At 48.1% G+C, this 22,740-nt stretch overlaps 1 protein-coding gene and 1 long non-coding RNA gene across 2 annotated transcripts in view; one reads left to right on the forward strand and one right to left on the reverse strand.

Moving 5' to 3' along the window:
• Nucleotides 1-2,492: 2,492 nt before the first annotated feature.
• On the reverse strand, nucleotides 2,493-3,065 carry LOC125089696 (uncharacterized). The gene is made up of 2 exons (XR_007124021.1): nucleotides 2,925-3,065; nucleotides 2,493-2,682 (listed from the first exon to the last, which is right to left on the reverse strand). It is a non-coding gene; the product is annotated as an uncharacterized LOC125089696 (long non-coding RNA).
• The window catches only part of FA2H (fatty acid 2-hydroxylase), a 48,236-nt gene continuing 28,411 nt past the window's right edge, over nucleotides 2,916-22,740 (forward strand). Inside the window, exon 1 of the mRNA XM_047712072.1 lies at nucleotides 2,916-3,700. Coding sequence (XP_047568028.1) covers nucleotides 3,053-3,700 — 648 coding nt within the window. The 5' untranslated portion in view covers nucleotides 2,916-3,052. The remainder of the gene's footprint in view (nucleotides 3,701-22,740) is intronic.

Raw genomic sequence — 22,740 nt, forward strand, 5'->3', positions numbered from 1 at the left:
GCGAGCACAAGCAGGGAAAGTATGGCAGACAGAGGGAGAAGCAGACTCCCCCCTAAGCAGGGAGTTCAATGCGGACAAGATCCCAGGACCCCAGGATCAGGACCTGAGCTGAAGGTAGGTAGACTCTTAACTGAGTCACCCGGACATCCCTTCCTTTTGTTTTCTTGTCATTTATTTATTTATTTGGTGAGAACACTTACGTTCTATTCTCTTAGCAAATTTCAATTACATAGTAGTTTAACAATTTCTTAAAGTCGGATTATGATCGAAACTGTGTTGAATGCTTAAAACAGTTGAAGGATTTGAGATCTTAATAGTGACTCTCTCAGCTCATGAACTTGGAACTTGTATCTGTGAACACTTTCATTTCTCGCAGCAGTGTTTTGTGGTATTCAGTTAGAAGCCTTAGATTTACTTGTTATCATCGTCTAACTTATTCTCCTATATTTTGTGCTTGTTGACATTATTAAAAGTGGGATTTTAAAATTTCATTTTGCAGTCGTTAGTTGCCAGTAATTAAAACACATTGATTTATGCATTTTGACCTTGGAGCCTGTGAACTTGCTAAATCCACTTATTTATTTGTTCTAGTTGCTTTGTGAATTGGTTGACATTTTTTTTTAAATAAGGGTTTTATTTATTTATTTGACAGACAGAGATCACAAGTAGGCAGAGAGACAGGCAGAGAGAGGGGTGGGGAAGCAGGCTCGCCACTGAGCAGAGAGCCCGATGCGGGGCTTGATCCCAGGACCCTGAGATCATGACCTGAGCCGAAGGCAGAGGCTTTAACCCACTGAGCCACCCAGGTGCCCCTGGTTGACATTTTCAATGTAAACAATAATGTTATCTACAAGTAGAAAGATTTTTGAGCCATCATCTCTGCTCTTTATGCCTTTTGTTTCTCTTTTCTCTCTCTTTCTTTTCTTTTCCTTTTTCTTTGCTTTCCTTTCTTTCCCTCTATCACTATCTAGGACCCCTAATACAATGTTGAATATAAGTGATGTCCTTGGCTGGTACCTAGAATTAGGGCTAGGAATTTTTTTTTTTTTTAGATTTTATTTATTTATTTGACAGAGAGAGAGAGATCACAAGTAGGCAGAGAGGCAGGCAGAGAGAGGCAGGAAAGCAGGTTCCCTGCTGAGCAGAGAGCCTGTTGTGGGGCTCGATCCCAGGACCCTGAGACCATGACCTGAGCTGAAGGCAGAGGCTTAATCCACTGAGCCACCCAGGCACCCCAAGGCTAGGAATTTTTATATGTCTTTCATGGGGATGTAAAATAGTATAACCACTTAGAAGTTAATTTATATTATCTTGTAAACTGGAAAACTTGCATGCCCTATGACCCAGCACCTGCATCCGTAGGTACAGAAGCTGTAGAAACTCTACCCCATATGTACAAGAATGTTCATAATAGGGGTACACAGTTGCTGTTTTCCACTTAAAGTGTCCTGAAGATTATTTTCTATCGGTACATGCAGATCTACCTCGTTCTTCCTAGTGGCTACATAGCATTTCACTGTCTGTGAATGCATGCTCATTTAGTTTTTAGTCAGGCCTCCTTCATGGTGAACATTTGGGTTGTTTCTAGTCTGTAAACAGTGTTGCAATTAATGTCATTACATATACATTCTTATTCAACACATCCATAAGGTCACATTTTTTAGAATTGGAATTACTATGGCAAGAAATGTGTTATGATTCTGAATAGATGCCTTAAACTACTTGTTCAACTTCAGATAATAGTTTAAGGCAATGGTGAGAAATGTAAACGGAGTTTTCCTCCAAGATATTGTTAGCAAGGAGTACTTGAGGACACCTGCGAGTGTGTGCCTGACTGCCTTTGCACATGCAAGGTATTTGGAACAGAGAAGGTGTGGAAATGAGGTGAGGGTGACATTGCATTCACCACTTGTAAAAAGCACCATTTGTGACCTAAGGTCTCCAGGCCTTTTGGACAGGAGTTCCTTCCAGACCCACAGACTCAGCCTAAGTCTTGCCTACTCCCTGTAGATGCGCCAGGAGAGGCCTAGAAGGGGGAGAAGGAAAGGACAACTCTCCTGTCCTTGGGCACATCTATTATCGGGGTGGCCTCTGAGGTATCTGGCCCAGGCTTTCTCCCAGTGCTGGCTGGGCAGAGGTGCCCAGTCCCAGAACATAAACAAGAATGATCCTGAAAATAACTTTTCCTAAGAGAGACAGAGCCCAGCTGGATTCTCTATTCTCCCCTTGGGGTCCTCTGCCCAGGGCAAGATTAGAGTTTTGCAAGGGAGGCGGTCACTCAGGGTGCAAAATTTATGCCCATGCCAAAAAAAACTTCATAATCAAGACAAAGGATATTTCAATGCAGTATTTAATTCAAAATTAAGGCAAAAAATAATCCATAATGAACACAATACCAAAATTTTAAATATCAAGGACAAGATCCAACCCTGCACTTTACCATCTTGCTTCTCTTGCCTCACTAGCCCCCGTTCCATTTATTTACAGAAACATGATTTTTAAAAATTCCTTATTAGAGGTGCACCTGGGCGGCTTAGTTGGGTGAGGCTTCGATGGGGTCAGGTCATGATCTCAGGGTGGTGAGATGGAGCCCCAGTCCGACCCGTGCTGGGCATGGAGCCTGCTTCGGTTTTTCTCTCACTCCTTCTCCCTCTGCCCCTCCCCTGCTCGCAACCTCTCTCTCTGTCAAAACAAACAAAAACCAAACAACTTTATTATATTTTGTGATAACTATCATACTGTTATTGTGATAAAATATAATGTCTCTAAAATTTACCATTTTAACCATTTTTAAGTGTACAGTGGCCTTAAATACATTCGCGGCTGTTGTGTAACGGTAGGATTTTTTTTTTAAATATCACATTAAAATATTATAGATTGTGATTATGGAGTTTGGGGGCGCCCGAGCCCAGAGTCTCACTCACCTTACTCTCGTCTTCGCCCTGCCTCTCCCACTCCTCGCCCGCTCCTGGAGCCTGAGAATCGAAAACTGCCAAGTTTCTCCCAAAGGGCAGCAGCAAGAGTTATTCCAAAAGCGATCAGGCCACCAAGGATGTCCGTCCATGGAGCCACCCGCGACAGGAAGAGTTGCTCCGCCTGCCTCTGCCCGTCCCCTTCGCTCTCCTCTGGCGACGGGACACACCTGGCGGGCGCGCCCTATACCTGCCTAGGGCCACCTGGCCGGCAGCCCTCAGCGGGTGGCCCGCCCAGTTCGGGTCGCTGGGGCTTCCCCTCGGCCAATGAGGAAGAGGGAGCCTCGGGGCTCGGGCAGCGTCCGGCCGAGCGGCCAATGGGAGGGCGGCATGCAAATGAGCAGGTGCGGTGGCGGACGGCCCGTCAAGACTGTCCCGGCTCCCGGGATGTTAGAGGAGAGTTGGGCTGCCGCCGAGCAGAAGTCCGGGCTTCCAGCTGCGAGCTCCGGTCTCCCGCCATGGCCCCCGCTCCGCCCCCCGCCGTGTCCTTCTCGCCCGCCGAGGTCCAGCGGCGCCTGGCGGCCGGCGCCTGCTGGGTCCGCTGCGGGGCCCGCCTCTACGACCTCACTGGCTTCGTGCGGCACCACCCGGGGGGCGAGCAGCTGCTGCGGGCGCGGGCTGGCCAGGATGTTAGCGCCGACCTGGACGGGCCGCCGCACCGACACTCGGCCAACGCGCGCCGCTGGCTGGAGCAGTACTACGTGGGCGAGCTGAAAGGAGACCCTCAGGTACATCCCGGGCCCGGGGTCTCTCCCTCCCCCTTGCTCCCCTTATTCCCTCCCCCACTCTCCACGCACTGGCAAGCCCGGTCCACCTGCCCTCTAGGAGGACCCAAGGTGACAGCCTCCGCCCTCAGCTTCGCTTCCCCCTTCTCTCCAGGTAACAGGTCACTACACGCCCCCCTCACCAGGACTTGTCCTTCCTCTCCAGCCTTGCTCCTGACCTGACCCTCTTCCACCTGCTACTTCTACCACCACCTCCCAAGTTACTCCCTCCTTCCTAGTTGTTCCTTGTGCAGCCTCTGCCCTCTGACAATTTGGATCACCTTTTACCAGCCCCTCACGCTCCCAAGCTTTCCTTCCTGTTCCCTCATCAGCCTCTCCCTCTTTGCATCTGTTCTTTATTTCTGTCGAATAATAGCTTCCAGCCTCAGCTGCCCTTCCCTCCCCATCTCAGCCTCCGGCTGCTTCCAGTAGTCACAGATCAGTTATCCTTCTCAGCCAGTTTGGATTTCCTGGTGCACTAGGGCTTCCCTTGGGTAGGTGGAGAGGTTGGGGCAGTGTCTTGGGTGGACTCTGTCCTCCCATCCCTCAGACCTCCCTTTATTTCTTGTCTTGCATGCTGGCATGGGTGTCCAAAAGGGTGAAATGACAGGGTAGTGTTTGGGTGTGGGGGGGTGGGCACGGGGATTAGCACTGTGAACCGCTTGCTGCCGTGCAGGACACCTTGTGATGCTATTTAGGTCTCCAGCTGATCCTCGGGTAAGTTTTTTTTAATCTCCATTTTAGGGTGTGGAAACTGAGGCTCAGGGAGGCTCTATAATTTGTCTAAGGTTAAAGAACTAGTTGGTGGGAAAGCCAAATGTACCCAACTCCGAAATCAATGCTATCTCCATCCCAAGTATCTTGGGATACAGGGGATTGCTCCATCCACAGGGCCCCAGGTAGGCTGAGCTAGGGATTAACTCACTCCAGGTGTGGCTATAGGACTGGTGACCGTGGGACCATCATGCTTGGGCATTAAGCCAAGAGTTGTTGCTTGCTTCTACCTCTTGTTTTCAGAGAGGTCCCAGCAAGTGCTTTTAGGTCTTTGGATAAAAGGACGTGTCTCTCACTGCTCCTGGTGGCTCCACATGGCACTGTCTAGTCTAATGTGTAAATCATTTATCCACTCACTCATTGGTCCTTGGATAATTGTCAGCACTGAGCTAGGCACTGAAGAGGTGCCAATGGACAGAACCAATACAGTCTTATCGGAGCTAACAGGCTAATCAGGGAACATACTAATGGCACAATAATTATTTCATCATCTGGTACCATCAGAATGTGGATTTGGAGGTGAGGAGTTCAAGAAGAGCTTTCTTGAGAAAGTGACATTTGCACTGAGAGTTAATTGATGGTTTGGGTGTTCGCCTAGTCAAGTGTGGTGGGATGAGCATTCCAGACAGAGGGAACAGCATGTGTGAAGAAGGCCCTGAAGGGTAAGGACTTGGCACAGTCAAGGGACAAATAAAACCAGTGTGGCTAGAGGCTGGTGGGCAAGGAGAGAGAAGGGGGAAGAGGCCAGCGATCAGCAGGAGCTACATCATGCCGCGCCTCCTAGGCTGCGGGCAGGATTTGGGACCCAATTCTAAGAAGGACAGGAAACCAGGGAAGGGATTCAATCAAGCAGGGGTGTGGTGTGGTCAGATTTGCATCTTTGGAAGAACACCCTGGCTCCAGGGCCAAGAAGGAACAGAGGGAGCCCAAGGGGGTGTGAGGAGACCAGGCAGGAGACTACCACGTAGCCAAGGGGAGATGGGGTTGAATTTGGGAGATTTCATAGGTAAAATGCCAGCGCTCAGCATCTGCAGCGGCAAGCCCGTCTGAATCCAGGCAGCTGGTGTTTGGCGTCAGGTCATGCTGAAGGGGCAAGAGAGGTTTAGCTGTAGATACAACTCAAGCTGAGTGCAGGAAACGAGAGGCTGGAATCGAGCTACAGAGTCTGAGATTTGTGATGTCTCATGGGAGCCATCCTACACTGCAACTGTGTCCTATGAACAGGGGCCTTAGGGTGAGGCTTCTCTTCCCAGAAAGCAAGGATCACCCCAGGCCAGCAGCCCTCAATGGCTCTACCTCCCAGCTCTGCTAAGCACCCAACACTTTGCTTCCTACCCCCGCTTCCTACCCCCGCACTCACCTGTTAGCCAGAGTCCCAATGCGGCCAAGCTGCAGGCATCCTTATATCTGAGCCCCAATCTGAGGATGTGGGGAAAAAATTAAAAACTGACAACGTGCTTATAGACCCAAGGTTCAAACTTGACCAGCAGCCATACTTAACCAACACACCCAGTTGCCAGCAGCTTCTGTCTACGGATTTCTCTTCTGGAAACTAGTATAGTGTTGTCTTTAAACTGAGGGAGAAAGTAGTCAGAGGAGAAAACTGGAATGGAGTATCCTGTACAGAGAGAAACTCTCTTCTTATGGCCCGAATGGAGTCATCTCTGTCCTTCTTTCTGGCTCAGCCTTTCAAGCAACCTTCATATTGCTTTCCTCCCCTCCCTTCTCTCCTCCTGCTAGACCAGAGATGCTGACATGTGGGGAGCTTCGAGCCCAGCTCCCATAATGTGCGGACCAGGAGGGGAGATGGGAAAGGGGAATGTCATTAACCAGCTCCTTTTGTTTGGAGTTCATTTCATTTTTCTTTTTCTTTCTTTCTTTTCTTTCTTTCTTTTTTTTTTTTTTTTGAAGATTTTATTTATTTATTTGAGAGAGAGAGCCTGAGCAGGGCCAGGAGTGGTAGAGGGAGAACCAGGCTCCCTGCTGAGCAGGGAGCCCAATGGAGGGCTCATTCCCAGGACCCTGGGATCACGACCTGAGCAGAAGGCAGACGCTTCACTGACTGAGCCACCCAGGCACCCCTGAAGTTCATTTCTGAGTGGTTCTTCTTCTAGCAGCCCTTCTTCCCCAGTGTAGTCCTTGGAGGGGAGCATCCTGGAGCTCAGCTATGAAATTTCCAGGAAGAAGGTCTGGTCCCTTTGATTTCCCCTGTTCTCCATTTTGCCACACCTCCTCACACACCCCTAGGTACTCTAACACACATTCACACTCACACAAAGACATACATACGTACACACACACACAAAACAAGTCAAACTCGTTTGAGCCCACATACTGTCAGGATGAAACAAGGTCTGCTGTGACCATGGTCTTGCACTTGAGGAAGTTGAGCTGCCCACCTAGAGCGAGTGAGAGGGCTATGCTGAGCAGAGAATCAAGCCCTCTTCTCACCCTGACCCACAGGGGTTGGGGGTGGCAGTCCAATCTCCTCACTGCAAACTCAGTTCTTCTACCTGTAGCTCATGTTGTTAGTGGGGGTGTGAGGTCCATTTATCGAGCTGCAACCAGCATTTATTTATTTATTTTAAGATTTTATATGTCTAATTTATTTTATTTTATTTTTAAAGGTTTATTTATTTATTTGGCAGAGAGAGACACAGCGAGAGAGGGGGAACACTAGCAGGGGAGTGGGAGGAGGGAGTGCTGAGCAGGCCCGATGAGGGACTCGATCCCAGGACCCAGGGATCACGACCTGAGCTGAGGCAGACGCTTAATGACTGAGCCACCAGACGCCCTTTTATTTATCTATTTTAGTGAGAGAGAAAGAAGGAGGAGAGAAAGAGAGCATGTGAGCAGGGGGAGGGGCAGAGGGAGAGATCCCAAGCAGACCTCCCCACTGAGCACAGAGCCCAACATGGGAGCCACCTCACAACCCCGAGATCACAACCTGGGCTCACACCAGGAGTTAGATGCACAACCGAGCCCAGCAGGTGCCCCTGAGCTCCAGTCGGCATTTAAAAGAAATAATTAGGAAAGGAAAGTGCTTTGGGTTCAAATCTCCTCCCAAGATCATAGATACTGTGTTTCCCAGACTTGGGGTGTCCATGTCAAGTTTTTTTTTCCTAAATTGGTATACCACTTGAACTATTATACTTAATATTTTTTTTAAAGATTTTATTTATTTATTTGACAGAGAGAGATCACAAGTAGACGGAGAGGCAGGCAAAGAGAGAGAGAGAGAGAGAGGGAAGCAGACTCCCCGCTGAGCAGAGAGCCTTATGCAGAACTCGATCCCAGGACCCTGAGATCATGACCTGAGCCGAAGGCAGCGGCTTAACCCACTGAGCCACCCAGGCGCCCCTATTATACTTAATATTTATCTTTAGGTAGACTCACTTTCTATTTTCCCACTTACTTACCCTAGGCAATAATACCAGTGACATCACAAGTTTTACGTACACTTGAAAACAGAGAGCTATTCAGATAAGAAATGCTTATCCCTGTATCTCCTAAAATCATCCCAGGTCCCATCGGTGGAGTAAATATCATACTCTGGAAAATACAGAAAGCAGAGCTTCTTAATCCCTGTGTTCTGTGGATCATTTTCTGGGATTGGTGAATGGGGTTGTGCATTTTTCTAGTGAGAGAGTGACAGCTTTTATCATAGTCCAACCAGAATCCTCCCCTCACTCCAAACCTGCCGTCAAGAGGCTAATAACTGTGAAAGGGTGGCTCGTACTCCCCCCCCCCCACACACACACACATACACGTGTGGACTTGGGAGGTCCACATGCTTCTGGATAGAAGCCCTCTGTTCGAGAAGACCTTGGAGGAAGACAAACCTCAACTCCCCAGCCAGTGCTGTTGGCGTAATTGATGTCCAAATGACTGGGCGCTGGGTCCTTATCCCACAGGGTGCATCCTTCTCCAGCTGAGAAGTCCACAGTATCTCCCATGAGTGTTTCTGCCAGCCTTTGGGGGTCTGGCCACGCAGAGCCTCAGGGCTTGAGTAATCCAATAGCTAAATGCAGGAAGACTCAGAGTGCCTACCCCACCACTCAGACTCCCCTGGCCAGGGTCATCGGGACCTTTGCCTCGCCTAACCCAGTCACCAGTTCACATCTTACCTCACCTGGTCTGGAAGCAACTCTTGATGCAGTCGCCATTCCTTTTCCTTGATAAACTTTCTTCACTTGGCTTCTGGAGACCACATCCTTTAGTTCTACACCTGCTTGAGTTTTCTGTGGCTGCTCTAACAGATCGCCAGGAACTCAGTGACTTCAAGCAACGCAGAGGTATTCTGTTATGGTTCCAGAATTCAGAAGTCAGAAATAAGTCAGCAGAGCAGGCTTCCTTCTGAAGTTTCTAAGGAAGAATCCATTTTCTTGCCTTTTCCAGCTTTTATTTATTTGTTTATTTATTTTAAACAGTGGTTTTTATCTACTTATTTCTTAAGTAGGCTCCACGCCCAGCATGGAGCCCAGCACAGTGCTTGAACTCACAACGCTGAGCTCAAGAGTTGGATGCCTAACCAACTGAGCCCCCCAGGGACCCCCTTTTCCAGCTTTTAGAAACTGCTGGTATACTTGGCTTCCCCAGCCAGGAGTTGCATCTCTCCAACCTTTGCTCTCACGTCTCTTCTTCTCTGACTCTCCTGCCTTCATACTTCACTTCTAAGGTCCCTTGTGACCACACTAAGGCCACCAGGATCATCCAGGATCATCTCCCCTTCTCGAGGTCCCAAACTTAATCACATCAGCAAAGTCCCTCTTGCCACGTAGGATAACATATTCCCGGATCCCAGGTGTGGGGACATAGGCTGGCGGGGGGCAAGTGGGTGCAGCGCTGCACCTACCTTACCACCTGGAGCCCTGGTGATTCATTCTCAGGCTTCTTCGCTAGTTTCTCGAGCTCCGCATCTCACAGAGAAGTTTGCAGAGGTTAAATGGAACCGTATAACGTGCTCTGCTGGATAGCTGCTTCCATTCAGTACTATGTCTAGGAGATTATCTGTGTTTTCCTTACTTCTTTTTAATAAAGGTTTTATTTCTTTAGTTGAGAGAGAGCAGGAATGGGAAGAGGAAGGAACAAGAAGCAGGCTCCCCGCTGAGCAGGGAGCGCGACTTGGGACTCGATCCCAGGACCCTGAGATCATGACCTAAGCTGAAGGCAGACCCTTAACTGAGCCACCCAGGCGCCCCTTCCTTACTATTGATGGCAACTGTCTGCACTGTCTTCTTTGTCCTCGAGAAGCCATAGGCTTCTCGGAAAAAATGCAGAATAACTGGAAGACAGAGTGGCTGGCTTGGCACAGACCACGCTCTAATCCTCATGAGCACCCTTAGTTGGATTCCTTCTGGGATGTCTCCCTGCTGCTGCCCCACTCTGGCCAGCGCCCCCCTAAGCTCATTCTTGCAACAGTCTCCCAGGCAGATCTCTCCCGCACTCCCATGCCTGCGACCTTTCCTAAAGGGACTTTTGTCCTGTCACAACAATATTCCCAAGCTCTTAGGGCCCGCCCACGGCCACACCCTTTCTAAAGTCTGGCTCCAGTGCCGCTTCTTACACAGAGCTTCCCCCTTTGCCTGCACCTGCATTACAGAGTTCATAACGTTCTTCCTTATTTACTGTGTTTTTCTCTCTGTGTCCAATCTTGTCGTCTAAACCATAAACTCTCTGAACACTGGAACTGTCTGATTCATCTGGGTTCCTCTAAGACACACTAGCACGTCGGTGTATGCCAACAGGAACGAATCAATGTTTGAGTCGGTGAATGAGTGAGCTGCTTGGAAAACCAAAACCTACAAATAATGAAAAAGGAAAGTGGTCATCTTAGCACACACAAGATACTTTAAGAGTTACAAAGTTAAAAAAAAAAATCTTTTTCTAGTTCCTCTTTGTTGGCTGAAAGGGCTGGGAGTTTGGTGGAAAGGATGGAGGGCTATCCAGGGACACACTCATTTCTGCCTTTGTCCCCAGTTATTCTCAGCCAGAGAGGTGGCCAGTGTCTTCTAGAGTAGCCACTGCCATTCACGCATGCCCATGAGTCCCCTGCGGGGATGGGCATGAAGTCGGTCACGGAAAATGCCCGTCGAGAGCCCTTATTGCTCTCAGGGCTGTGGCCAGCCCCATGTGGCTTTAAGTGCCTGTATGACGTGCACAGGCAGGACCCAGGATGCCTGGATTTCCAGTTCTATTTACTCTTTCCTGCGTCTTTTCATGCAAATTTCTCTAAAGGATATATCCTTGAAACTGCGGTCCTCCCATCTTCTCTAATCACTGCTCATCTAGGTTGATATGATATTTAAACTTCATACTCAAGATTTTTTTAAAAGATTTTATTTAATTATTTGACAGAGATCACAAGTAGGCGGAGAGGCAGGCAGAGAGAGAGGAGGAAGCAGGCTCCCTGCCGAGCAGAGAGCCCGATGCGATGCGGGGCTGGATCCCAGGACCCTGGGACCATGACCTGAGCCGAAGGCAGAGGCTTTAACCCACTGAGCCACCCAGGCACCCAATACTCAAGATTTTTTGTTGTGAGGCACAGTTCGCCAAATATTTTGTTTTCCTGCCTTGATAGTATATTGCAAGGTATTTAAGTAGTAGTACCAGATAAGCAAATTTGGGGGACTGTGATGCCTATAAATATGTCGTCAAATCCTGTCCTGGGAAAACTAACAGCCAGAAAATCTGTTGATACAAGAATGCGTGACTATGCAGGTCAACCTTGCGATCTACAATAGACTTGGTTGATAATTATCTACATGAAGTAGTCTTAATTTCTCCTTTAAAAGGAATAGAATTTAAAAGTTAGTCTAGTTCTCTACATTCTTCTGTGCCCCTAGAACCTTCCCAACAGTGTTTAGCTCAGATTTCCCACTGGAAAGTGGATCTCTAGTAATAGTTTTAGTTTTATTAGTTCCAAATGTCCGTGGTCCATAATAACCCACTCAGTCGCTAAGCTCTAGTCTTTTTTTTTTTTTTTAAGATTTTATTTATTTATCTGACAGAGCGTTCTTGTGCTCAAGCAGGCAGAGTGCCTGACATGGGGCTCGATCCCAAGATGATGGGATCAAGGCAGACATTTAACTGAGTCACCCAGGTGCCCCTAGTCCTTAGTCTTCTATAATAACAAAAGTCTATGAAAGGGGCCTCATTTATCCACAGAGATGAAAGACAGACCTCAAAAATTTTTAAGTCAATTCAAGGCCCACACTGTGAATCTGGCTGCCATGGAAGAATAAAGGACATCCGCACTGGGGCACCTGGAGATGGCTTCTGTGACCCTATATACCACTCCCCCCAAGCCAGGGACAAGGCTAGAGTAGCCTGCCTTAGTGGTCATTTTCTCTTATCCAGGGAAGACCCATTGGCATGCCAAGTGTAATGGCTTTTGCACGTTGCAAATAGGGTGCCGTAAAAAATTCGGTTGTTCCTTGGACCTAAATAGGAAGGTCCTTGACTCCTAGGAAAAAAGTCACTTGAAATGAATCTACTTTAAATGAAGACTAGATCTCATAGAAAATGGGATAGGGGTTGGGAGACGGGAACTGATTATCTTTAAAAATGGAAATGAAGGGGTGCCTGCCTGGGTCAGTTGGTAGAACGTAAGACTCTTGATCTCAGGGTCATGACTTTGAGCCCCAAGTTGTGCACAGAGATTACTTTAAAAAAAAATTAAAACAAAAATGAAACTGAAAATTTTTTTTCATTTATTTTAACCTGACAACCAAATTAAGATTGCACTTGAGTGCAGGTTTTTAGATTGAACAAATAAATCAAGTAATGTGGGTTTTGTGCACATGAGCAGTTTTTCTGGCAAAAGTGTATTAAAGCACAATGTGGCATTCCAAACTTCACATTGGCTTTTCACACATTAAGAGTCTTTTTGCAAGAGTATTTAAGAGCTAAGAATCTCTCTTGATCCTTTGATAAACAGGTCATTCATTCTCTTTTGAAGAGCCTCATCCTTTGCTGGTCGCCTGTGTTTCAGTGTTAAACAGCCTAACTTTGCCAGGTCCTTATTTTGTAGTTGAATTGCAAGTAAAACGGTTTTCTTTCCGCTTCATTGACTTCATGAAATTTTTGGATTTTGGCATTGATTTTCAATTTCACTTTGTTGTGGGTTTGCATTTTGTTACATTGTATGTTGTCGGATGACAGCAACCCCAACCATCACTTTGCCGAGTAGACTAGGGGATCTGGGAGGAGGCAGGAGTCAATGTTTAAGCATGAACTAAACTCATAAATGGCCAGTTGGCTTGCAGATAGTTGCACGTTAAGGTGATTTTTGGTGACCTTTGCAACTTGAATCTCCAGGGACTCAGAAAAAGAACACTTGGATAATAATGATCCTTCTAGAACTAATAGTTTGGTTAGTTCTCCCATCTCATAGATGAGAAACGTGTAGTTCTAAGAGATCCTGGAATGTGGCGGGTCTCAAGGTCCCTGGTATTTCCACTGCACATACATAGGGACAAACCTTAACCAAGGGGAATCTTTTTCTTATTGATTTGTAATCACTCTTTATATGTGAAGGATATTAGATCATTTTCTATCATATGTATTACTATTTGTCCTTTAGTTTTCATTTGTCTTTTGACTCCTTTAATGTTTTTTTCTCCATTTAAACCTTTAAAATATCTATGGGATGCCTGGGTGGCTCAGTTGGTTAAGCAGCTGCCTTCGGCTCAGGTCATGATCCCAGCGTCCTGGGATCGAGTCCCGCATCGGGCTCCTTGCTCGGCAGGGAGCCTGCTTCTCCCTCTGCCTCTGCCTGCCATTCTGTCTGCCTGCGCTCGCTCTCTCTCCCTCTCTCTCTGACCAAAAAAAAAAAAAAAAAATCTAAAAAAAAAAAAACTTTAAAATATCTATATTGTAAAACATACTGTTTTATCACTCTTAGAAAGACCACCTCTACTTGAAGATTTTATACATAAGATATATTGTAGGGGTGCTTGGGTTGTTTAGTCAGTTAAGCATCTGTCTGCAGCTCAGGTCATGATCCCAGGGTCCTGGGTTCGAGCCCCACGTTGCGTTGGCTCCCTGCTTAGCAGGAAGCATTCTTGTCCCTCCCTCTATGCCTGCCACTCCCTCTTCCTTGCTTGTACTCTCTCTCTCTCTCTCTGTCAAATAAATAAAATCTTTAAAAAATATATTTTAGTATTAGGGAGCCTGGGTGGCTCAGTCGGTTAAGCCTCTGACTCTTGGTTTTGGCTCAGGTCATGATCTCGGGGTCATGAGACTGAGCTTCATGTCGGGCTCCGTGCTCAGCAGGGAGTCTGCTTGAGTTTCTCTCTTTCTCTCCCTCCCCCTCCCCCTCTGCTCCTCTCCTTGTTCACGGGTATTTGCACACATGTTTTCTCTCTCTCTAAAATACATAAAATCTTAAATATGTTTGTATCTTGCTAATAATGTTATGCTTAATGTTTTTGTTATTGTTTGTTTTTTCTTGAATTTATTATCTACCTGAAATTTTTTTTGGTATAAGGAACAAAATAGAGATTATTTTAGGTTTATATTTTTCCAAATGACCAACTGGTTATCCCAGTAGATTTATGGAATAATCACTTTTCCCACTGGTTTAAAAAATACCTTTATCATACATCAACCATTCAAAGATATGGTTTGGTCCATTTGGGGCTTTATTCTGTACCATGGAAACCACTAATTTTTTATTAGGTTTCAGCCTTTAGTTTTTGTTTTGTTTTGTTTTTCTCTCCGTCTTCCTTCTGTTCCATTCCAGCCAGGATTCTGCCCCCACCTGCTCCACTAGAGAAAGCAAAGGGCAGGACAGGGACTGAGCATCATTTCTGGGCAATGTTGCTGGTCTTGGGGAAAGTCTGACTTTCACAGCTGGGGCTGTCTAGCATGCCCTGGACACTGAGGTCATGTGGCCAAAGCAGGGAGTAAGCAGCTCAAGGAAGCCCACGCAGGCGACAGGCCCTAGTCACCAAGACTGGAAGGGAAGGGGGCATCCAAAGTGGGTGTCCTAGTCGTCATGGAATGGTAATTATTTCAGCAGGGAATGCAAGAGTGCGGAGGGGTGTGGAGAGAGTGCGTGGAGGCGGGCTTGTGGCTAGAATTCTGGACATGGGTGGTCCTGTGCGCCTTCCTGGTATTGTGTCCACCCACAGCCTATCATTAGAAGCTAGAAGAACAGTGAGATAGCCACGTTTACTAGCAGGGAACCTAGGGTCCTTCTTGCAAAGTGCTGTAAATCTCATACTTCTTGGCCCTCTGGCCAAGGGAACTGGATGCTTATCGCCCCACCTTCCTTCATCAAAATCAAAAGACGAGCTCCTTAAAAATAGATTCCTGGTCTTCCAGGGATGATGGAAATGTTCTATATCTTGATTTGGACATTGGGTACAAGGAAGCATATGACTGTCAAAACTTATCAAACTATACACTTAAGATTGATAACCTTTGGGTCATCTGGGTAGCTCAGTCAGTTAGGCATCTGCCTTTGCCTCAAGTCATGATCCCAGGGTCCTGGGACCGAGTCCCGGTGTCCAGCTCCCCAATCAGCCAGGGGTCAGCTTGTTCCTCTCCCTTTCCCCCTCCTTGGCCCGTGCTCTCTCACTCTCTCTCTCTTGCAAATGAATAAATAAAATCTTAAAAAAAAAAAAGAAGAAGAAAGATAGGTCATCTTTACTATATGGAAATTAGACCCAATTTTTTTAAAGGGAGGCAAATAAATTTCACATTTATTTGGTAATCCTGCCTTTGGATATGCCTTATGATTACACGTGTTATGTGTTAATATATGCAAACTTTTAAAGATTGTTTTTAAAAAGAACCCGTAGGATATGAATAAATGGTAGGACTTAGGTAGAGGGGTTTTTTCAGTTTGATTGCAGTTTAAAAATTTTCAATAATAAAACACTGGGGAAAAACTAAGTAGTCACATTATAGGCATTCCAGAGAAATGTATGTTCTTAAATCAGTGGAAAAATAAAGCAACAACACTTGAACTGTTACGTGCATCACATTTCTAGTAATATTGTGCTACTTTCCTAGAGCAGTCGTAACAAAGTACCCCAAAGGAGGTGGCTTAAAATGAGAGAAATGTTTCATCTCAGTCCCAGAGACTGGAAGTCTGAAACTGGGGTAGGAGCAGAGTTGGTTCCTTCCTGAGGCTCTGACGGAGAATCTGTTTGCCTCTTTTTTGGTTTCTTGGCTTACAGGTACATCCCTTCAATCTCTGCCTCCATCTGCACAAATGCACTTTTCCCTGTATCTCTGCATCTCCAAATTTCCCCCCCTCCTTTGAGGACACCAGTCATACTGGATTTCTAGTCCACCTTAACCCAGTATGACCTTAAAGGAACAGGATTACATCTGCAAATACCCTGTTTCCAAATAGAATCGCATTCACAGGTTCCGGGTGAACATGAATTTGGTCTGGGTGGTGGGGTAGGGGCTGGAGACACCATTCCACCCAGGACCAATATCATTAAACCACTTTGCCACTCTGACAACCTAGATGGACATGGCTAAGTCGTTATGTTGTCCAACTCTTGATTTTGGCTCTGGTCAAGATCTCGGGGTTGTGGGATCAAGCCCTGCATCAGGCTCTGTAATCAGCAGGAAATCTGCTTGAGATTTTTCTCTCTCCCCGTCTGCCCCCACCCAATAAATAAATAAATAAATCTTTAAAGGAAAAAGACTCTCTGGAGACAAGACCAGAAATCTGTGTTTTAAACAAGCACCCCATGTGGCTCAGAAGCTCTGTCAAATTTGCTGCCCTCTGTTCTAGAAAGCTAAGGGCAGAGGGAAAATGGGATGGAAAACTGAAAGGGTGAAAGTTGCTCAGTGGGTAGATCTCTCAGGATTACTTAAGAATCGGCATCCCCAAGCTCTGAGCATGTGGCTTGGCACAGAGCAGCTGTGCAGGCCACCCACCCTCTCCCCAACACAGCCAGAAAGAGCAGGGGCCTGGGGTCTGCAGCCCAAGACCTGTGCCCTGGTCCAGCTGTGTGTCCCATTGACTATGTGACACTGTGTGAGTAATTTAAACTCTCCCGGCCTCAGCTCCATCATTCCCTGCATCCCTACAGGGTTTGGTTGCAGGAGATCTGTAAGACCAAACATGTATGTTGAACAGAATCAGGATGACTACAAGCCCCCTCAGCCCCAACTTCCGCTGAGAAAAGGTAGATTCCTGTTGAGAGATGGATGTCTTCAGAACCTGAGAGGCTATGTGCTCAGACCCTCTTGGGCAAAGCCATGCACCCTGGGGGAGCTGGGGAGTGGTGACATCCTGGTCCCTCGCTGTTGTCCCTTCCCCCCCAGCTAGGGTCTGGGGGTCTGTTCCGACCTGCTTCCCTCATTCCGTCTTCACCTGGACAGGGGCAGGGCTGGACCAGGGAACTCACCCCAGTCAGGGATGGACAGTCCCCAAATATTAGGCTGGCAAAGGCCCCGAGGGGTCCCAGGGGTGTGCAGAGTCACCTTATTCTCCCCACGTCTTCTTCTTGTTTTAACATAACCCTGATATATGTGTTTATTGCACAAACACAATAGTCTCTTCACGTTCAGACTGAGCTCTGGTGCTTGGGACAAAAAGACATGTTGTAACTGCCCTCCTGGGGTGTGTCTGCTGGTGGTGAAGGGAGGGAGACAAATAGGACAGTTATAGGTGATTGATAAGAGCTACAATAGAGTATTTTATATATGTGTATTGTAAGAGTCTCTATGTGTATATGTATTATACAACAGAATAGATAATATATTTCAGAATGGGGGCTGCGACAGAGTGACAGCTGGAACTTCTGATGGGAGGAGTCTAGGGTGACTTCTCTGAAGAGCTGATATCTGATGGATGACAAGGAGTCATCATAAAGGAGAACTTGGTAAAAAGAAAAAAAAAAGATTTATTTTAGAGGGAGAGAGAAAGAGAGAGCAGGGCAAGGGCAGAGGGAGAGAAAATCTCAAGCAGACTCCTCGCTGAGCTTGGAACCTGACGTGGGACTCCATCTCACGACCCTGACACCATGACCAGAGCCAAAAATCAAGAGTTGGATGCTTAATTGACTGGGTCACTCAGGTGGCCTCTGAAAGGGGGCTCTGGTGCTGCTAGAGCATTGCAGGTGAGGAGGAATGTGGTCTGGGTAGGGGCGGGGGAAGCAGGGGCCTTGTCTCTGCAGAGCTCATGGTCATCCTGAGGGGGTTTAGATTTTATCCTGAGAACAATGGACTGGAGGACTGTAAGTGGAAGACTAGCAAAGTTGGTGTGCATTTTACTAGGTTGTTCTGGCTGCAGAGGGGAGGCGGAAGGGGGTCAAGAGTGGAAGCAGGAAGAAAGCTAAGAGGACACCGCTGTTGTTGACAGAGCCACCACTGTGACAAAAGGAAATGGCTAGGAACTAGAAATGTCGTGGGGGCGGAAGCACTATAACTTGCTGATGGATTAAATGCTGAGAGTAAGGGGAAGACTTAAGGATGACGCCAAGGTGACTTAAGCAAATGGATGGTTTGAGATACGGAAACGGTGAATACTGGGGTGGAGGCCCAGGTTTGGGGTGAGGTAATCAGAGTACACTGGGGCCACATTAGGTTTGAAATGCCAAGGAAACACTCATGTAGAGATTTCAAATAGTCGTTGAATGTATGAGTCCAGAGCTATGTTATCCAATATGGTAGCTGTGTACCACATGTGGCTATTTAATTTAAAATTAAATAAAATTAAAATCCAGTCCTTCAGTTATATGAGGCACATTCCAAGCACTCAGTTAGAAATATGGGGCTGGAGCTACTATATCAGACAGCACAGATCTAGAACATTTCCATCAGTGCAGAAATTCTATGGGGCAGCATTCATCTAGAGCTGTGCCACAGAGCTGAAAGGTATTTCTCTCTAGAATAATGACGTCCTAATCTGGTGACTCTGGTCCAGCAAGCTGGTATCCTCGTGTTGTTCACAAATAGCTCCTTCTTGTCCTTGACCACACCAGACTGTGTATGTAAGTGATGTCCCTGAATGGTGGCTCTATCAGAAAGGCCCTGACCACCCAGAAGGACAGCTTGCCCTAGGACTGTTCAAGGACTTCATCCCCTGGAGCTAAAGAACCTTATAGGGATGAGGACAAACATAGTGTTTGATAAGCATAAAACAGGGCGCGTAGACCAGAACTCCCCAGGAGACACTAGTTCTAGGGCTAACTGTGCTGATTCTGCTAGTTTAAGAGATGTGCGGTACGTTTGGGGTTAGGTTAAATGAGAGTGGAAAAGAAGACATAAGCTCTGAGTCCAACAGTCTTGTGTTCTAGAATTATCTGTACCACTGGAGACAAGCCAGTCAACCCCTCTGAACGTAAGCATCCTCAAAGAAGATTCCAGGTCCAGGCGAGGGAAGAGGGAATTGTTCGGACCAGTAAGTTGGAATCTGTAAAAAGTAGCAGGTGTGAGGTAGGTCAATTTGGGGGGTGGTTGTTCTGTTTTGCTGACAAAACAAACAGGTGAGGGCCCTCTCATGTTCTTGGCAATATAATCATTTGTCATTTTGTAACCGATGATGAGAACGAGTAAGTTATCTCTCTTTAACTGATAGATTATAAAAGGAAAATTTAGGAATATTGTTTCTGGGATAGTGATATATGGAGTCATTTGTAAACAGTGGTTTTGTTTCTCCTTTTAAAAACAGCAAAATAGGGACACCTGGGTGGCTCAGTGGGTTAAACCACTGCCTTCGGCTCAGGTCATGATCTCAGGGTCCTGACATCGAGCCCCCACATCCGGCTCTCTGTTCAGCAGGAATCCTGCTTCCCTCTCTGTCTCTGCCTGCCTCTCTGCCTGTTTGTGATCTCTCTCTGTCAAATAAATAAAATCTTAAAAAAAATAATAATAAAAACAGCAAAATAGGGGCACCTGGGTGGCTCAGTTGGTTAAGCGTCTGCCTTTGGCTCAAGTCATGATCTCAGGGTCCTGGGATCAAGCCCAGTGTTGGGCTCCCCGCTCAGCGGGGAGTCTGCATCTCCCTCTCCTTCTCCCTCTGCTCCTGCTCTCCCTCCCCCCTGCTCCTGCTCGTGCTCTGTTTCCGTCTCTCTCAATTAAATAAAATCCTTAAAAAAAAAATAAAAACAGCAAAATACAGTATTTTGAGGATAATCCATACAGATTAGAATGTTACATGATTAAACAAAATGCATTTTAACATAGAGATTGGGCCAGTGAAGTGATAATATATTTTTTAGATGGTTTTAATGTATTTCCCTCATGCGTAGCACATTCTGTAAGCCTGCCCTGAGGTGCCTTGAGGTCTAAGTCTGAAGGGACTACGATCTAGAAACGTCCTATCAGATCCCCAAAAGGGATTCTGGGGAACTCATTTCCTGCAGGCTGCTGAGGCTGCTTCTTGGAGTTGAAACCCAGGGGCCGGGGAGCCCGGCAGGATTTTGTAAGGCAGGACTGAGGAGGAGAGCCTCAGAGAACGCCTCTCGTCCACCCTGACCAAGCCCAGGTCGCCCCCCGCACTGTCCCACCCAACCCCAGGCTCCCAACTGCTCCAAATCCCAGAGTCAGGCTTTCATTGGGAAAAAAAAAATCACATGTCCACTTGACTCTTGGTGCCTTTCTAGAAATGGTGCCGTCATCTGAGGTCAGAGGCGAGAGAGGAAAGGCTCCCCATGGATGCAGATGGTCCATGGCAGGGACTAGTAGAAAATCCCACTAACAGCCCAAAAACTTGTGGGTGTACTCCGGAGAGATGTGAGGAGAAATTTAGTATTTTTAATCCACTGGGCCCCTTTTCTGATGGCCTGGATTGTCCACCTAGACTGGCCTCTGCTTCCGGGGATGAGGTTTCTGGTGACGTCCTCCAAGGGGGACCGTTTCGTGAGGAGAAGCCGCACCAGGTGAGCCCATGTCAAGGATCCAGGAGGCTCAGACTGGCCTGTGGGTACCGGTACCCCCACATCCCCTGAGCCGGAGAAGCTGGGCACCGCTCCGGCACACACTGCCCACTCGCTTTCTCTTCTCCTTTCTTATTCCTGTCGCGAATGCAGGGGCAGCCGCGGGCAGAGCCCCTCTCCTTGCAGCCGTCGTGGGTGGGTGAGAAGTGGGGGTGCTTTTGGAATGCCTCGTCACTTGCCACGTATTATTATCGCTTTCCTGGGTTTTGTACAGATAGGCTGTATGTTAAACGTTTTAAGGACAGGCCTGGCCTCTGATTTAAACCCAGTCTGGCAGAGGGCAGCTTATTAGAAATGAAAGCAAGCGGATCCCGCTGCCACATTTCTAGCTGTTGAAAGTGGTCCCTGGAGTCCTCGGGGGTGGGCTTGTTAACCCAGAAGGAAGACTCTGGGCGCCGCTATGGCTGGGACACTGTCCTCCTCCCGGAGGCCTGCCCCTTCCTACCTGCCCAGGACGCTGTGCTCCCCAGGCACGTGGGACGCCCGGAGCCTGCCCTCCTTCGGGCCTCTAGAGACTGGGGGACAGCTGGACACAGGGCCTGGGCACCAGCTCATTTCAGAGAAAGAGTTTCAGGCCAAACCCAGGCTGCGGGATAAAAGGCCATCTGTCCATCTCTGGGTGCCCAGCCCCGGCTTTCCTGAACAACATTCCTTTATGCCAGCCCGCCCTCCCCAGCCCGCCCCCCGCGCCCCCGCCCTCCGCACACTGCTGCCTTTCACCGCCTCCGGGCAGGCTTGTTTGTTTGGTGTGCAGAGGGCAGGCTCTCTGTTGTTCTCTTTTCTCTCCCCCCACTGCCCAGACACCCTCCAAGCAAACCCTCCTTGGGGACCACAGAGTCTGGGGCCCTGGAGGAGGGAAGGGGGCTAAGGCCGAGTCCAAGCCAGGGCCTTGGGGGCCTCCTGGGGAGTGCTCCCAGAGGAGGCAGAGGAGGGCATGAAGAACCTTCCAGAGACAGCCCTAGAAGTAGTTTCCTGTCTCGCTGTCCCAGCCATCACATGAGACTTCTTGAAGCAGTGACTTGGGGCCTCTGTGCCCCCTGCTTTTCCCTCCTCTCAGGGAGAATCACATAGGATACCACTGAGACACCAGCCCCACGTGCAGGCTGGCGATGGTGCTCACTGTGGACGTGGCCTGGCTGTCCCGACGGCCACGTGCCCCAGCAGAGGGGAAGGGCCAAGTAGGCCAAGGTATCCACTAAAGACGGCGGGTTGCCTGACCCCTTCCCTCCACCCCGGCCCCGCTCCCAGTTCCTCTGAAAACTGAGTGGGGAAAACCGAGGAGTGACTTTCTAGGCCCTGAGGAAGGGGACTGAGGCCAGCCCTGATGACGGGACAGAAACCAGAGAGCTAGGAAGCAGATGGTGCTTGCGTGTCTCCCTCGTGGGGGGCTCTCTGGGCTGCCCCAGTGGATCCGGTAGGAAGGCTATGTGGATGACAAGGCCCTGGTTACTGCTGTGTCCTCGGCGGAGGAGGAGATGCAGATTCGTTGCCTGTTGTTTTCATTCCTGGTTGAGTTCCTTCTCCTTTGGTGGCCCTGGCTTGATCCCAAAGGAAACTGGCTCAGGCCTGGTGTGAGCTGGCTGGGCTTGCAGAGTCCCACGGCCCGGCAGGGGGGGCTTAGGCGACAGACATCAGTGGTCTCAGGGCTCCGGCAGCTGGAAGTCCTAGACCAAGGTGTCAGCAGGGTTGGTTCCCTCTCGGGCTAAGAGGGAGAATGGGTTCCAGGCCTCTCCCTAGCTTTCTTGGTTCATAGATGCTTCACCTTCATCTCTGCCTTTGTTTTCACTCAATGTTCTCCCTGAGGGTGCGTCTGTCTCCAAATATCACCCTTTTCTAGGGACACAGTCATATAAGACTAAGGCCCACTCTAAAGACCTCATTTTATTTTTTACTTTTTAATTTAATTTTATTTTTTTAGATTTTATTTATTTATTTGACAGACAGAGAGCACAAGTAGGCAGAGAGGCAGGCAGAGAGGTCGTGGGGGGGACGGTAAGCAGGCTCCCTGCCAGAGCAGGGAGCCTGATATGGGACTCGATCCCAGGATCCTGGGATCACAACCTGACCCGAAGGCAGCGGCTTAACCTACTTAGCCACCCAGGTGCCCTGAGGACCTCATTTTAACTAATCCCATCTACAATGGCCCTACCTCCAAAATAAAGTCACATTTTGAGACACTGGGGGAACCAGCATTTCAACGTAGGAACTTGGGGTGGCGTGGGCAGGTCATAGTTCAACCCAGAACAGGCCTCTGTACCGGAAAATGAGCCCTGGAGGTAACCACCTTGGCACATGGCCTGTGTCTCCACCATGATT

This window comes from Lutra lutra, chromosome 17, assembly GCF_902655055.1.
Source record: "Lutra lutra chromosome 17, mLutLut1.2, whole genome shotgun sequence".
NCBI lineage: Eukaryota > Metazoa > Chordata > Mammalia > Carnivora > Mustelidae > Lutra > Lutra lutra.